Raw genomic sequence first — 16,376 nt, 5'->3', positions numbered from 1 at the left:
ATAAACCTATCAAGAAGTATTGTCTCATGAAAACAAGAACAAGTGGTCGGTGGCAATGCAAGAAGAGATAAATTCCTTGCAATAAAATGAGACTTATGACTTGGTGAAACTTTCGAAAGGAAGAAGACTTTGAAAAAAAAGTGGGTATTCAAGTTGAAGCATCAAGAGAATAGCTCACAACCTCGATACAAAGCAAGACTAGTTGTGAAGGGCCTTGGTTAGAAAAAGGGGATTGATTTTGAAGAGATCTTTTCACCGGTTATGAAGAGGTCATCCACCAGAGTTGTGTTAGCATTGGCTTCTAGTCAAGATTTAGAAATTGAAAAACTTGATATGGAGACTACATTTTTCCATGGTGACTTGGAGAAAGAGATCTATATGGAACAACCTTAGAGTGTCAAAGTTAAAGGTAAAGAAGATTTTGTCTGCAGATTCAGAAAAAGCTTGTACGGGCTCAAGCAAGCGCCTAGATAATGGTACAGGAAATTCGACTCCTTTATGGAAACAAATGGGTACAGTAAGACTACTTCTGATCATTGTGTTTTCATAAAGAGATACAACGTTGATGATTATGTTATTCTTTACTCTATGTTGATGATATGCTGATTGTTGGGAAATATATTGCGAAATTGAGAAGATCAAAAGGATTGAACAAGTTTTTTGCGATGAAAGATTTAGGTTCAGTGAAGAAGATCCTAGACATGAAAATTACAAGAGACGGAAAGAATAGAACATTTTGGCTATCATAGGAGAAGTACATTGAGAGGTTTGCAATGAAAAATGTAAAATCGGTTTCAGTTCCACTTGCAGGTCATTTCAAGTTGAGTTCTAAATAATGTCCTACAAGTAAAAAAGAGAAAGATGAGATGAAGAATATATCTTATGCCTCTGTAGTTGGTAGTCTTATGTATTCCATGGTATGTATTAGACCGAATATAGCACACGCAATTGGTGCTGTTAGTCGATATCTCTCCAACCCAGGAGAAGAATACAGGTTGACTGTTAAGTGGATTCTCAGATATCTTCGAGGCTCTTTGAAAGTACGTTTATTCTTCGGAAGAGATACTCCTATTTTGGAAGGGTTTACAGATTTTGATATGGCGGGTGATGTTGATTCAAGAAAATATGGATCATGTTTTTTGGTTAGCTTTGCAGGCGGTGCTGTTTTGTGACAGTCAATGTTACAAAAGTGTGTTGCTTTGTCTACTACGGAAGCTGAGTATATTATAACTACCGAAGCATGTAAAGAGATGTTGTGGATGAAGAAGTTACTATAGGAGTAGGGCCAAAAGCAAGTGAGGTTCACTTTATTTTGCGATAGTCAAAGTTCCATTCATCTCTCGAAGGAATCAGTTTTTAATTCGAGATCCAAACACATCGACGTGAGATATCATTAGATACGTGATGTGCTTGAGGCAAAAGAGATGAACTTGGAGAAGATTCATACAAGTGAGAATGATGCTGATATGTTTACAAAGTCCTTGTCAAAGGACAAGTTTGAAGATTGTCGAGAGAGAGTGGGTTTATTGGAGCCCGCGAAGTTGCGCTGACGGGGGATATTTGTTGGGGTCAGCTCAAATGGTTTTGGGTTTCACCAAAAATAAAGCCCATTAGGAAATTTCATTAATTAACATACACAAAAAAGAAGAGAAATAATTTTCTCTCAGATCTCTGCTCCATCTTTCTTGCACACTCTGTTCTCTTTAAAGAAGGATTTTGATCAGCCTCCGACCAGTCGACCAGAAGAGAAAAAAGAAGTTTTAAACTTTTGTTGTAGCTTGTCTAATTGGATTGCTAAACAAGTGCTTCTATTCGGTTTCTCTAACAATTTGACAACAGATTGTTGAAAGTTAAACAATAAAAAAAATTGAATTTATGGTAGTCATTCGACATTGGATTGATTATTGTTGAAATTTATAGAAGAGATTTTTAAATTTTATTAACATTCCACCACCATGTCATTTTATTTTTGATTTGGCATGTTCACATGCTTCAAACATATGTAAAACATATGTAAAGAAATATTTTTAATATTAAATTCATATTTCTCAATTCTTAATTAATTACGAGTTATAACTCAATTTTAGATATTTACTTAAGTTTATTATGAGATTTATTCTTTCCTTTTATTTTTGCCACTATCTTCTTATTTGAGTTTAACTGAAACATATAATAAGATGTCTTGGTGTAAGTATAACAGAATATATTAGTAAAAATGTTTAAGGTTAAATCTGCATTAAGAAAAATATCAACTAACCAAAATAAATATAATAACATTTTTTTACTAGTATATTCAATATCTAATTAATTTAATATATTATAAATTGAAATGTGGAGGATTTTTGAGATAATTTGTCACTACAACAAAAATGACTTTCGGCGATGCTTAAAAAGATTTCTGCCAACCTTTAAAAGCGTCGCCAAAAATATTACCGACACTTATTCTTGCGTCGCCAGAAGCAGGGTGGGCGCAAATTTTACCACGCTTATTTAAGCGTCGGTACAAGCGTTGACGAAAGGCGAAAGTTTTAACAACGCTTATTTAAGCGTTGGCAAGATTAATAAACGTCGCTAAAAGTCTATTTTATTTTTAAACTATTTTTTTAAAATTTTTTTTTTCTATTTTCATTTTAGATGTTATTTTTTTTATCACTACCATCTCTCAAGTACCCGATGAACATAACCCTAAACCCTTAGGGTGAACCCATAGTCTAGCACATTATAACCTTAAAAATACTTCAGAAACTAATGAACTCTCTCATATTTTATATACCAAAACTTCTTATTTTTCTCCGATGTGGGATAAATGTCATATTAACACTTCTCTCATATTTTACTTTTAATTTAATTAAATTTAAATAATAATTAAATAAAAGACATATATTAATAATACTATAAAAAGTTTAAAAATTATGTTATATAAAAAATATTAATTAAATTTTAATGTTAACAAAATTTTAAGTCAAATTTAATTTTTTTAAAAAATTAAAAAATTAAAAAAAATTATTTATAAAGTTTAAAAATAAAACATAAAAATTATTAAAATTTAGAATATTTGAATTATAAGGTTTTAACAAAGTTACAAAGTTGGTATATAAAAAAAATAAAGGTGGTGGTATATAGATATAAAGGTTGACAAAAGTTTTTTTTCTTTTAATTTTTATTCACGCTTAATATGAGTTGGCATATAAGGGTCGCTGAAAATATATTTTGTTATAGTGTGTTAAAGTGTGGTCGTAAATTTTTAAATAATATCATTAATGCAATTTTTTTAAAATGAAATGTATATGTTGAAAATGATTTAAACACAATAATAAATATGGCATTAGATCAAGTTATATATATATATATATATATATATATATATATATATATATATATATATATATATATATATATATATATATATATATATAATGTCTTCAATTTTCCATCAATAATGTAAATATTATATAAACTTCTAATTCTTTTAAAGAATGTCATGAAGCTTCCAACAATAATTATATAATAAAAAGTTTAGACAAACTTTGAAAATAGAGGAGCGAGAGTTATGAAAAACTTGTCTTGTCTTTTTTTTTTTTTTCAAGACTTGGTACCAAATAAGTCTGCCCGGAAATGTTACCTATGCAAGTGCACCTACTACCTTTTGTGGGTCCCAAAATTTCAATTATAGCTATATAATATGAAACAGTATATGTTTTTCTAAATTATTTGAATATTAAATATATATCTATTTTTAAAAAAAAAATTGTGTCCCAGTTTTTTTTGTTTTTTTCCTTGTTGACGAATTTAAATTCAATTCGTCCTTGTTATTAAAAGAAAATTGACTTGAAAAAAAATGTTGACAAAATTAAAAAAGTTAACCTGTATCCCTTAGTTTCTTTTATAGAGTCGAAAACATCTGTCCTAACTAAATCATATATATATTAAATTAACTAAAATTAACAAACTGATTAATTTGTTATTAATAAAATTAAATTTTATTAAAACTAATTTGTAAGCAAGTTAACTAATTAAAATTTTATAACAGTTTTTTAGTTTGTATCGTAATTATTAATGTTGAATTTAAAATTTTAATTACTATAACTTTTTATTTTTATCAATCTAACTATTAATGCTGAATTTAGAAATTTAAGCTGAAGTTACGTGGATAAAATAGAGATTTATTTTTAGTATTTGGAGAGAACAAATGATAACTACCATACACACTTGTTTTATTTTAAATATATGATTTATATATTTCATAACATTATTTATCTAATAAATACCACAATAAGATATTTTTTCCTCAAGAAAAAATCGCACAAACCCAGCTTATTTAAAGTTGAAGTTACGTGGATAAAGTAGTTATTTCGATTGTGAATGCAGCAGGATGGTGTACTAATCTGAGTCTTCCCCAAGCGGGATTCAAGATCAACCTCATAATCCCTATGCTTCAATGGTTTCCTTTGGAGAACAAGATATATTACTGTCATGCCATTCAGATACAAGAAGCATATTGTGAATACCAATAAACTATTAACTACGAAGATGAATTATATTTTACTTACATTTGGATTTAGACTTGACCTCTTCCTACACAGAATGACAAAAATGCAATGATCGAAACACGAAAACTATAGGGAAGAATGCACAAGATCAATTTCTTATTTTGTGAATACGAGATAGAAAGGGGATAAGCATGGAGAACCTTTTACTCACGCTCACGAGCGCGTTGGACGTATTCTTCTAGATCAAACTTCCTTCTGAAAGTGTTGTCAACACCTTCCGCCTACAAATCGATGACATTCAGTTTGAAGTTGTGAAATATTCTACAAAAAAATCATATACGTGCATGTATTATTGAACGAATGGATCTATCGTGGTCTTGGCAACTACCGATCTTGAACGAACAAAGTGTCAGGGTAAAGGGAGAGGGAGCAGAGGGGATAGGGTTTGAGAGAGAGAGTCGGAACCCTAAAAATTGGAGATTTAAAATAAGGGTCAAAATTAGGCGCTTTATATACTATGAAAAACGCATATTACATATACATGTATTATTTAATATGCATACATTGAAAGACACACATTACATAATGCGCGTATATGTAATATGCGTCTTTCAATGTATGCATATTACATATTACGCGTAAGTGTAATATGCGTTAGTGCAATTCGAGTAAGTGTAATACGCGTAAGTACTAGGCAAAGGGGCAAGACGGACATTTCGCAGGGCAAAAAAGCCCTTTTTGCAAAGTTTATTAGGCGTTGACCTTTTTTGGAATTAGACCCCTTATTAGGGCCATTTCATCAAATTTCTCATTTTTTAATATATTTGTATAATTCAGTATTATATATATATATATATATATATATATATATATATATATATATATATATATATATATATATATATATATATATATATGTTTAAAAAATATGACAATGCTTGTCTTTTTTTTGTTTGTGACATACCTTTTGTCTTATTTGTTTAAATGAAGCAATTTATGGTTAACTTTAATAAAAAAAAATATATCTAATAGGTTATTAAATAATTCAGGTGGAATGGGAAAATTTGCTTATTCTGTGGAATTAACTTCATTTTATTTGTCCCACATGATGTCTTTTCTTGATCTCATGGTATCTCTCTATGAGATCATATACCTTTAGTCTCTATAAATGCTTACTGAATTTGCAAGTAAATTAGATTCATATTCTTTCACCACAAAAACCAATACTCTCATAAATGAAGAGATTCCTTATAATGTGGCTGCTTCTCATTATCATTCTGCACAGCCAGTCCATGCAATTTCATAAGGTTCTCTCCTCTTCATCGTCTCATTCTAATTCTCATTCTAATTCTAATTCTAATTCTAATTCTAATTCTAATTCTAATTCTAATTCTAATCCTAATCTTAATCCTAATCCTAATCCTAATCCTAATCATAATCATCCGTGTCCTCGTGAACAGCTTCTTATTTTGCTCCAATTCAAGCAAATGTTTGTAATTGATCCTAATAATCTCTATTGTGATAATGGTGAACTATCTTATCCAAAGACTCTGTCTTGGAATGAGAGTAGCACAAATTGCTGCTCATGGGATGGAGTCACATGCGATGATCTTACCGGCGATGTCATCGGTATTGATCTCAGTTGTAGCCAACTTTCTGGAACCTTCCATCCAAACACTACTCTCTTCCAGCTTCCCTTAACAAATCTAAGCCTTTCATTCAACAACTTTCAACAATCTCACATACCATCTTCTATTGGCATGTTGGCACCCACCCTCACACATCTTAACATTTCCTATTCCAATTTCGCAGGTCCAATCCCATCGGAGATCGCCCTCCTCTCTAAATTGATTCTCCTTCATCTTTCCGAAAGTTTAAGACTCGAACATCATGACTTTCAGTACATCATTAGTAACCTGACACAATTGGAAATTCTACATCTCCGTTATATAAACATGCCTTCTTCCTTTATTCCAGATTCCATAGTGAATCTAACTTCCTTGACATCTCTCATTTTCATAGAGAATGAGTTGTATGGACAAGTGCCTGATGGTGTTTTCAATCTACCAGCCTTACAAACTCTCTTCATATGGAACAACTATGGACTCAAGGGAAGCTTCCACAATGTGAACTGGAATATTAGTGGGACTCCTCCACCTCTTGAGGACCTATACCTTAATTCCATAAGTTTATCTGGTGGTTTACCTGATTCAATTGGTCATCTTCGCTCATTAAACTACTTATCAATAGAAAATTGCAATCTTTCAGGATCACTTCCGGACTCAATTGGAAACCTTTCCCAACTTATTAGTTTGTCATTTAATTCCAACAATTTTACTGGTCTCATCCCTCATTCTCTTTCAAATCTTAATGAAATCAAATATTTGTATCTATCCAAAAATCAATTTGAAGGCTCAATTCCTGTTGGTCTATTTGGGCTTCCAAATTTAGTTGGCCTATGGCTAGACAACAACATGCATTTCGGTGCACTGTCATCTATCTTCTTTAACAACCATTCGATGTTGTCCTTTCTTAACATTTCAACAAATCATTTATCTGGCCCAATTCCGCAATCCATATCAAATTTGACAAACCTTCGTATACTCGATCTATCTTCTAATAAATTTGATGGCACATTGTACCTTGATACCTTTTCAAACAAAAAAGTTCCATTCAATATTAATTTGAGGAATAATGGAAACTTGTCTGTGGTAGACGCGGATGGCAATTTCTCTACCACTATTTCACTGGATTTGTCTTCATGTAAATTAAAAAACTTTCCTATTAAGTTTTTTACAACATCAAGAAAGCTTAAACTACTTGACATTTCCAACACTGGGGTTAGTGACCAAATACCTGAATGGATTGGAGAAAGGAGCAACATGTTAATATTTGGTGCATCCAATAATAAGATAAAGGGAGAGATCCCTCCTTCTATATGTAACATGAACTCACTCGAGCTACTAGATTTGTCCCAAAATGAGCTTGAAGGTCCGATTCATCCATGTTTCGCGAATTTCAGCACGTCACTTTCAGTACTAGACCTTCGAAATAATAATTTTAGCGGCGGAATTCCAGCAACATGTGCAGAGAACAACATGCTTACAATACTTTCTTTGAATGGGAATCAATTACAAGGACCAATACCAGAATCACTTTCACTCTGTAATAACTTACAAGTTGTAGACGTTGGAAACAATATGATAAATGGAACATTTCCGATTTGGGTGGATGCTCTTCCAAGGTTAGAAGTCCTTGTGTTGAGGTCTAATAAATTTCATGGCTTCTTAAACATTTCAATGACTCCATCTCCTTTTCCTGAATTACGCATTTTCGACATATCCCATAATGAGTTCACTGGACACTTGCCATCATATTATTGTAACAATTTATTTTTCTAAAATGTAAAGAGTAATTTTTTTTAAAGAAAGGCCAAAATTAATTAGTAGAGACCTTAAGGCGTTGTGGGACATAGAGTCTAAAAAACTCTTTCCCACACGTAACCAAACGCCGAACTCACTTCTCTTAATTTTCTAATTTTTGAAATTAGGTGGCGACTATCTGATGCAGCGTGCGTGGCTAGGATGAACCTTTATCAAGATTCGTTGATTCTTACGAATACCGAACGTTGATAGATATTGAGGAAACCTCGTTTTCTGATTAATAATCTTCCCCTAACAAAGTGTTTTAAAATCCTTTAAATACTCAAACCCTAGCTTGCAAAAGAAATAAACAACTTTTAATAAATTGCAAAAAACACCCGAAACTAATAAAAAATGCGATTTTGAGCCCCTAAACGTTTCCGCCCGAAAAACACTAGGCAATCGTCGAAATCTGACACTTGCGAGATATTTTCGGATGCTGCAACTTTCGCATAAACGCCTCTTCGACTCGCACCGCATCATTCCCCCCAGGGTAGAAAAGATTCGTCCTCGAATCTGGAACCGCATCATCCTCATCAGAAGAAGACTCACCCACAAAAGGAACAAGATGCTTCACATTGAACACATCAGAGGTACGCACATGGCTGGGAAGGCGTAAACGATAAGCATTGGGGTTGATCTTCTCCACAATCTCAACAGGACCAATCTTCTTAGCAGCAAGCTTGCTATATTCATGAGCTGGAAAACGATCCTTAGTCAGAATAGCCCACACAAAGTCACCAACTTCAAAATAAACAGCACGCCTTCTCGAATCAGCCTTCTCCTTGTACTTGGCAGTAGCAGCAACCAAGCGGTCATGAGTGGTCTGATGAACCTGAGCCAACTGACCAACAAAATCCGCAGCAGTGGAATGAGGACGCACCTTGCTGGGCAGCGCTAACAAATCAAGAGGAGCACGCGGAGACAGCCCGTAAATCACATGGAAAGGACTGAAACCAGTGGAGCGATTAACAGCATGATTGTGAGCAAACTCGGCCTGAGGCAGCTTCAGATCCCAAGCCTTAGGATGATCCCCAATTAAACTGCGCAGAAGGTTCCCCAAAGACCTATTAACAACTTCAGTTTGGCCATCAGTTTGCGGGTGATAGGCACTGCTAAAATTCAGCTGAGTATTAACCAAACGCCAAAGACTCCTCCAAAAGTGACTCACAAAGCGAGTGTCCCGATCAGAAACTATGGAGGCAGGAAGTCCATGAAGGCGATACACATCCCTGAAATAAAGCTGTGCAACAGCCACAGCATCAGAGGTTTTCTTGCAGGGAATGAAATGAACCATCTTCGAGAATCGGTCAACCACCACAAAAATCGAATCAGAACCACGCTGGGTACGTGGCAGCCCAAGGACAAAATCCATACTGACATCAGACCATGGTTGAGTGGGAATAGGCAGAGGCAAGTATAACCCGGCATTAGTCGAAGCGCCCTTAGCCAACTGACAAACACGACAACGAGCAACAAAACGCCCCACCTCTTTGCGCATCGAAGGCCAGAAATAAGAAGCTGCAAGAAGCTGGAAGGTACGATCACGCCCAACATGGCCTTCTTTGTGGAGTTCCTGAATCATCCTCAAACGCAGGCTGCAATCTGGAATGCACAGCTGCACACCGCGGAAAAGGAACCCATCCTCCAAGACAAAGTCCCTCGAATCCCCCTGTTGGATGCGAATGAGGACCTGAGAAAAGAAAGGATCATCACGATAGAGGTCCACAAACGAATCAAAGCCGGGTACATGGACACGCATCTCCGCCAACAGCCCATGACGACGACTCAAAGCATCAGCCACGCGATTAGACACACCAGCCTTGTGTTTAATCACAAAAGTAAACTGCTGTAAATAAGAGACCCACGAAGCATGACGATGAGAAATCTTGTCCTGACCACCAAGATGCTTGAGGGAATCATGATCCGTATATAAGACAAACTCCCGCTGAAATAAATAATGACGCCAGTGTTTGACTGCCTGGACAATAGCATAGAACTCAATATCATAGGTACTGAAACGAAGTTTAGCGCTAGACAGTTTCTCACTAAAATAAGCAACAGGACGCCCAGATTGGCTAAGTACAGCCCCAATACCCAATTTCGAAGCATCACAATGTAGTTCAAATGGCTGGGAAAAATCAGGAAGAACCAAAATAGGGGCTGAAGTGAGTCGGTGCTTGATCTCAACAAAGGCAGCCTCGGCATCATCCGTCCAGAAGAACTTAACCCCCTTCATACAATCAGTGATAGGAGCCGTAACCCTACTGAAGTGAGGAATAAAACGCCGATAGAAGGAAGCCAAGCCATGAAAACTGCGAACTTCAGTGATCGAAGAGGGGCGGGGCCACTGATTGACAGCCAGTACCTTACTCGGGTCCACTTTCAGGCCCTCCCGAGACACCACATAACCGAGGAACTGGGTAGAATCAGTAAGAAATGTGCACTTCGAGGAAGCAGCATAGAACTTGTCACGCCGGAGAACAGATAACACCTCACGAAGATGGGAGAGGTGTGCTACCTCGCTGTCACTGTAAATCAAGATGTCGTCGAAGTAAACGACTACAAACTTCCCAATGAAAGGGCGAAGAGCCTGGTTCATCACACGCATAAAGGTGCTAGGAGCATTCGACAGACCAAATGGCATAACCAGCCACTCATATAAGCCCTCACGAGTCTTAAAGGCAGTCTTCCACTCATCACCCATGCGAATACGAATCTGATGGTATCCACTCTTGAGATCCAGTTTGCTAAACACAGAAGCACCACCCAACTGATCCAACAAGTCATCCAACCGGGGAATAGGAAACCGATAACGCACTGTAATCTTGTTGATAGCACGACTATCAATGCACATACGCCAAGACCCATCCTTTTTTGGGGTAAGAAGGGCCGGGACAGCACAGGGACTAAGGCTCTCTCGAATGTGTCCCTTAGCCAGCAAGTCCTCCACCTGTCTACGCAACTCTTCATGTTCTTTGGGACTCATGCGGTAATGAGGACGGTTGGGTAGGGCAGCACCTGGAACCAAGTCAATGTGATGCTGGATATCACGCAAAGGAGGCAAGGCACAAGGCAGATTCTCAGGAAAAACATCTGCAAACTCCTGTAACAGCGGCTGCACTGGAATAGGCACCTCAGAACTAGCACCACAGGTAATCAGCGAACAAAATAGAGCAAACACCATGCCTGATTCGACCATGGCGGTCTGAAAAGGACCCCGAGACAACAAGGTGGCAGGGGGGGACGCATGATGAGTGGGGGCAGCACCCTTCTTGGGCTGATTTGGCATCAACACAATCTTGGTACCATGAAATAAGAACGTGTAGGTATTAGCACGCCCATCATGTATAACAGAATGATCAAACTGCCAAGGGCGACCAAGTAAAAGGTGACAAGCATCCATAGGAACCACATCACAATATACAGCATCACGATAATGGGAACCAATGGAAAAATTAACAAGTACGCGCTTCGAAACTGTAACATCCGTACCTTGACTCAGCCAGGACAAGCGATAAGGCTTGGGATGAGGTTCAGTGGACAGACCCAGCTTCGAAACTGCAACCTCAGAAATCACATTCTCACAACTCCCAGCATCAATGATGAAGGTGCAAACTTTGCCACCGATGGTACAAGTGGAATGGAACAGATTATTGCGTAACCACTCGTTGTCAGGAGCACGAGGGGTTAAACATGATCGACGAATCACCAAAAGGGGGCCAACATCACCAGAAACATACTCCTCCGCTGCCTCGTCATCATAAACATCATACACTGGGGCTGAATCTGAAGGAAGAGTAGAGTCAGGATCATCCACCTCAGTAAAAAGACCACGATTGGTGGACTTTGGGTTGCGACACTCTGCTTGGCGATGGCCAACTTCACCACAATTGAAACAACGCAAGCCACCGGGACGTCCCTGCGGGGGGGCTGTAGTGCCGCGAGGGGGGGCTGGGGTGGGATGAGCCGACTGGGAAGAAGAACCAATGCCACTAGTGGGGACAACCTGTTTTCCAAAGCTACCCGAACCGCGCCTGGCTAGCTGTTTCTCAGCCTGTGAAGCACGCTGATGTGCCTCAGAAACAGTCAATGGATCAAACATATTCAAAATATCCTGCAACTGGAGGCGAAGGCCACCAATATAGCGAGAAACCAACTGGAGAGGGGACTCAGACAGGTCAACACGAGCCACAAAGGTGTAAAACTCAGTGGAATAGTCATCCACGGAACGAGAACCCTGACGAAGATTCTGGAACCGTTGGTACAGGTTACGTTCGTAATTATATGGTAGAAACGCAGCCCTAATATGCTTTCTGAATTTGTCCCAATTCGTGAGCTTTGCCTTACCATGACGAACACGTGTCTGTTTCAACTGCTGCCACCATGCTTGTGCACGACCATGTAAGCGGATCGTAACAAGGGGTACACGACGATCTGCAGGAACTTCCTTGAAATCCAGAATCTCTTCAACCTGAGAAAGCCAATCAATAAACTCTTCCGGTGATAGACTACCATCGAACTTAGGGATGTCCACCCTGAAAGTCTGCTCCCATCGATGATTGGGGCGTTCAGGGGATCGATTCCGAAGACCACCGAGAGGGTTTTCATCTGTCATCGTAACATCATCTTCAGGGTGGTGCATGTGCATAGATGCATCCATCCGTTGCGTCAACCATTCAACCTGCCGCCTCAAATCGTCGTTATCACGGCGAAACTCAGCGTTTTCACGTCGCAACTCAGCAAGGTCACCATCATCAGCACCAGGGGTAGGGTTGCGCGGCTGTCTTCGGGGCGGCATACCTCAGGGTCGACTGGAAACTGATACCAACTGATGCAGCGTGCGTGGCTAGGATGAACCTTTATCAAGATTCGTTGATTCTTACGAATACCGAACGTTGATAGATATTGAGGAAACCTCGTTTTCTGATTAATAATCTTCCCCTAACAAAGTGTTTTAAAATCCTTTAAATACTCAAACCCTAGCTTGCAAAAGAAATAAACAACTTTTAATAAATTGCAAAAAACACCCGAAACTAATAAAAAATGCGATTTTGAGCCCCTAAACGTTTCCGCCCGAAAAACACTAGGCAATCGTCGAAATCTGACACTTGCGAGATATTTTCGGATGCTGCAACTTTCGCATAAACGCCTCTTCGACTCGCACCGCATCACTATCTAGTCGTGAGGATTAATTAAAATTGAAAAAAGTTAAAGTAGGTCTATGACATACTTCCCATTAAAAAATACTCAATCTCTCCTAGATTCGACGAGACGGTAAAATATGGAGTTGTCTATAAAGACTCATTTTTAAACTTCAAGTTTTCAAACATTAAAATTAATTCCCCTCACGTTTTCTAAATTTTTTTTAAAGATCGTCCCAGAATTTTCAAACTAGTATATCAAAAAAAAATTTTTAAAATCGATCACAATAGCCTTGTGGTCCTTCTTCTTTTTCTCTTCTACTGTCCACAAAGTGGGCATCTTATAAACCCCAAATAGAGTTTCGTCCAAATCCATCTGAGTGAGCAAACCTAGCATCTTTATCTGCAATAAAGAAAATTTGGTGTTGTGATCTAATAACAGAATACTATACTTCATACTTGACATCTTCGAAAATAGATATAGTCTTAGAATCAAAAAAAGTTGAAGGCTCTGATACCAACTGTTGAAAACAGGATATGAATCTAAGACTAATCAAGATAAAGAAAAGATGAATATAAACCAAGAAATCATGTAAATAACACAAAATTTACATGAAAATCCATGATGGGAAAATCACGAGTAGAGGAGGAAAAATCATAATGATTAAAGTAGAAGATTATAACTTAGAAAGAGAGAGGACGAGGGAGGCATCGACTTGAAGAATTGTATCGAGTGGAACAAAGATCTCACCTTCAAGCATTTGTGGGCTTTGGAGCGTAATCCGAGAGTAATATGGATCAAATGGGTGCATAGGAGGTTTATGAAATACGAAACCAGCATTTGGACCTGCAAAATTCATGAAGGTATAAGCTGGACTCTAAAAAAGATTCTTAAACTAAGAAGTGATATTGTAGATCTTTATGACATCCGGCTAGTGGACGGGAAATGCACTCTATTCTGGACCGACCTCTGGTTCGAAAACCAGTCTATCATCCACAAGGAGGAGTTTCAAAATACACGTATCAGAAGGGACTGCGCATAAGCGAAAATCAAGGACATTAAAGACGAGAATTGAGACTCACTCCTAAGAAGAAATTTAGAAGGACAGAGGATACTTGATCATCTAAGTAACATACAACTACACGACAAACCGGATATTCATAAATGGAAAGCTGAGGACAATATGAAGCAGATATCGAAGAAAATATGGGAGTTAACTCGGGAAAAAGCGCAGAAAGTAGAATGGGCTGCTCTTGTATGGTCAACGAAGATTATTCCTCGACACTAGTTCATCCTATGGCTCACCTTCTGGGAAAGACTCAACACTCGTGATCGTATCAGCAAGTATATGAGCATCCCGGACGCGAGTTGTCTTCTATGCAGAGAAATGAAGAAACCATAGATCACATATTCGGGAGCTGTTGTATTGCTTCTAAGCTTTGAGATGGATTCTATAAAAGTCTGGAGTTGATCAATTTTCCTATGATCCATTTCTAAGCTTTGAGATGGATTCTATTGCTTCTAAGCTCGAGAACCATATGATTCATTTACCTGCCAGAGATGATGGACTGAGGAAAACAGCCACTCGAGAGAGAAAACTTCCCGCTTCCATTCAATCTAACTTATATAGATAATGAATAAAGATGGTTTAAGAACTCAACTAGCCAATATTAAAATTAAATTATAATTTTTTTTAAATTCAATTTATTAGATTAATTATAAATACATGTATTTTGAACTTGAATTATTTAATAGTTAATTTATTATATTATATTAGTTAAAGAAATTATCTATTGTATTCATCTAATATTAATTTTATTTAATTAATTTAATATTAATAATAAAATTATATTTAATTAACTCAAAATATAAATAAATTTGAACTTTGAGATAAAAATAAATATACAATTTAATTTTAAATGTTTAAAAAAATTAAAATTAAAATATTAAGTAAAGAACAAAGAAACAAATTATTAAAACAAAATATTATCAAATTATTGTTTGAAAGGGTTTTTGAAAATATAAATAAAATAATAAAGATTGTTGTAGACAAGAAAAGGTTGGAAAAACTTTTTTTCTTCTTATTTTTGTCAACACGTAATATGTGTTGGCAATTATGTGTCACCCAATGTATATTTTGTTGTATTGTAGTCTTCCATTGAGAACCAATATCGTTTATTGACATCCTATAAAATATGTTCTTTTCGGATTTTGGGATTCTAACATCTGATCGTTTCATTGTGATCTAATTCACAACCGAGTTGATAATGAAAATTTATAACTTTTAAAATAAAGTTATAAACAGGATAAAGACTTGTAACAACAGGATAAACAATATTTAACAACGATTTTCAGTCACTAGAGATCACTTTTTTACTAATGGGGACATCATTATTTTTTTATTTTCTTCTAATTGCATGGAATAAATTATTTTACCATACAATTTTATACTAACAATCAAGTACATAGTCTATATAGCCAAATATAAAACAAAACATGGATAGAGAATTATCTTATTCATTGTATTCCAATATGAGAGGTTAATGATTTCAATCATACATAAGTATATATTATTAAATTTATTATCATGAATTAGGATCAAAACTATCAAAACAACAAATCCAACTATTTAAATGCCAGCTTTACTGCATGATACAGTTGGATATGCGTTGGAAGGGATAGACACATCCGCATTCTTACAAGTCGCATAAACGTTACCCTTAGAGCTTGACGATATGTTTACATTGTCAAAAACAATATTGCTGCATGGAATTTGATTGCTGCAATCTAGGAGTATTGCTTGATTAATTGCCGACCTTCCTTGCACATTTATATACTTCACATTGCTCACTTCCACCGCGCCCGGCTTCAAAATAAATATAGCAATACAAGTAATTCTTATTTTATTCCACGAAATTAACTAAACACGATGTATACCAAAATACTTACCTTTTCCGGACAATTGTGTTTTCCATTGCAATAATTTTGATCAATAATAATAGAGTTCTTAACATCATTCAATTGAATGTGTTCAAATGTAATATTTCTTGCATAACCTTTTCCACCCTAAAAAGTAACATCAAATCATAGTGTTAAATAATTTCTTAGTTATAAGTTTACTTTTCAACATAGTTAATTTACCTGCCATGTCTTTATCCTTGCCCCATTAGTTGTTCTTGTGAAATTGCAATTTACTATATGAACATCTTCCACAGTATCAACAGACCCGCTTTGGCCGAGGCTACCCACACTTCAATAATATCAAAACAAAAAAACATGATTATATATGATGGTTCTCATCAAGATCCGAAAAGGGTTT

General features: G+C 36.4%; 1 protein-coding gene across 1 annotated transcript; it reads left to right on the top strand.

The window, feature by feature from the left end:
* Positions 1–5,977: 5,977 nt before the first annotated feature.
* Positions 5,978–7,891, top strand: LOC124924297 (receptor-like protein Cf-9). The gene has a single exon (XM_047464356.1). The coding sequence runs from the start codon at positions 5,978–5,980 to the stop codon at positions 7,889–7,891; it is 1,914 nt and encodes a 637-aa protein (XP_047320312.1).
* The last annotated feature ends 8,485 nt before the right edge of the window (positions 7,892–16,376 follow it).

The sequence above is a fragment of the Impatiens glandulifera genome, chromosome 2, assembly GCF_907164915.1.
Source record: "Impatiens glandulifera chromosome 2, dImpGla2.1, whole genome shotgun sequence".
Lineage (NCBI taxonomy): Eukaryota > Viridiplantae > Streptophyta > Magnoliopsida > Ericales > Balsaminaceae > Impatiens > Impatiens glandulifera.
The sequence above is the reverse complement of the archived record's forward strand: the minus strand, read 5'-3'. Positions and strand labels throughout refer to the sequence as shown.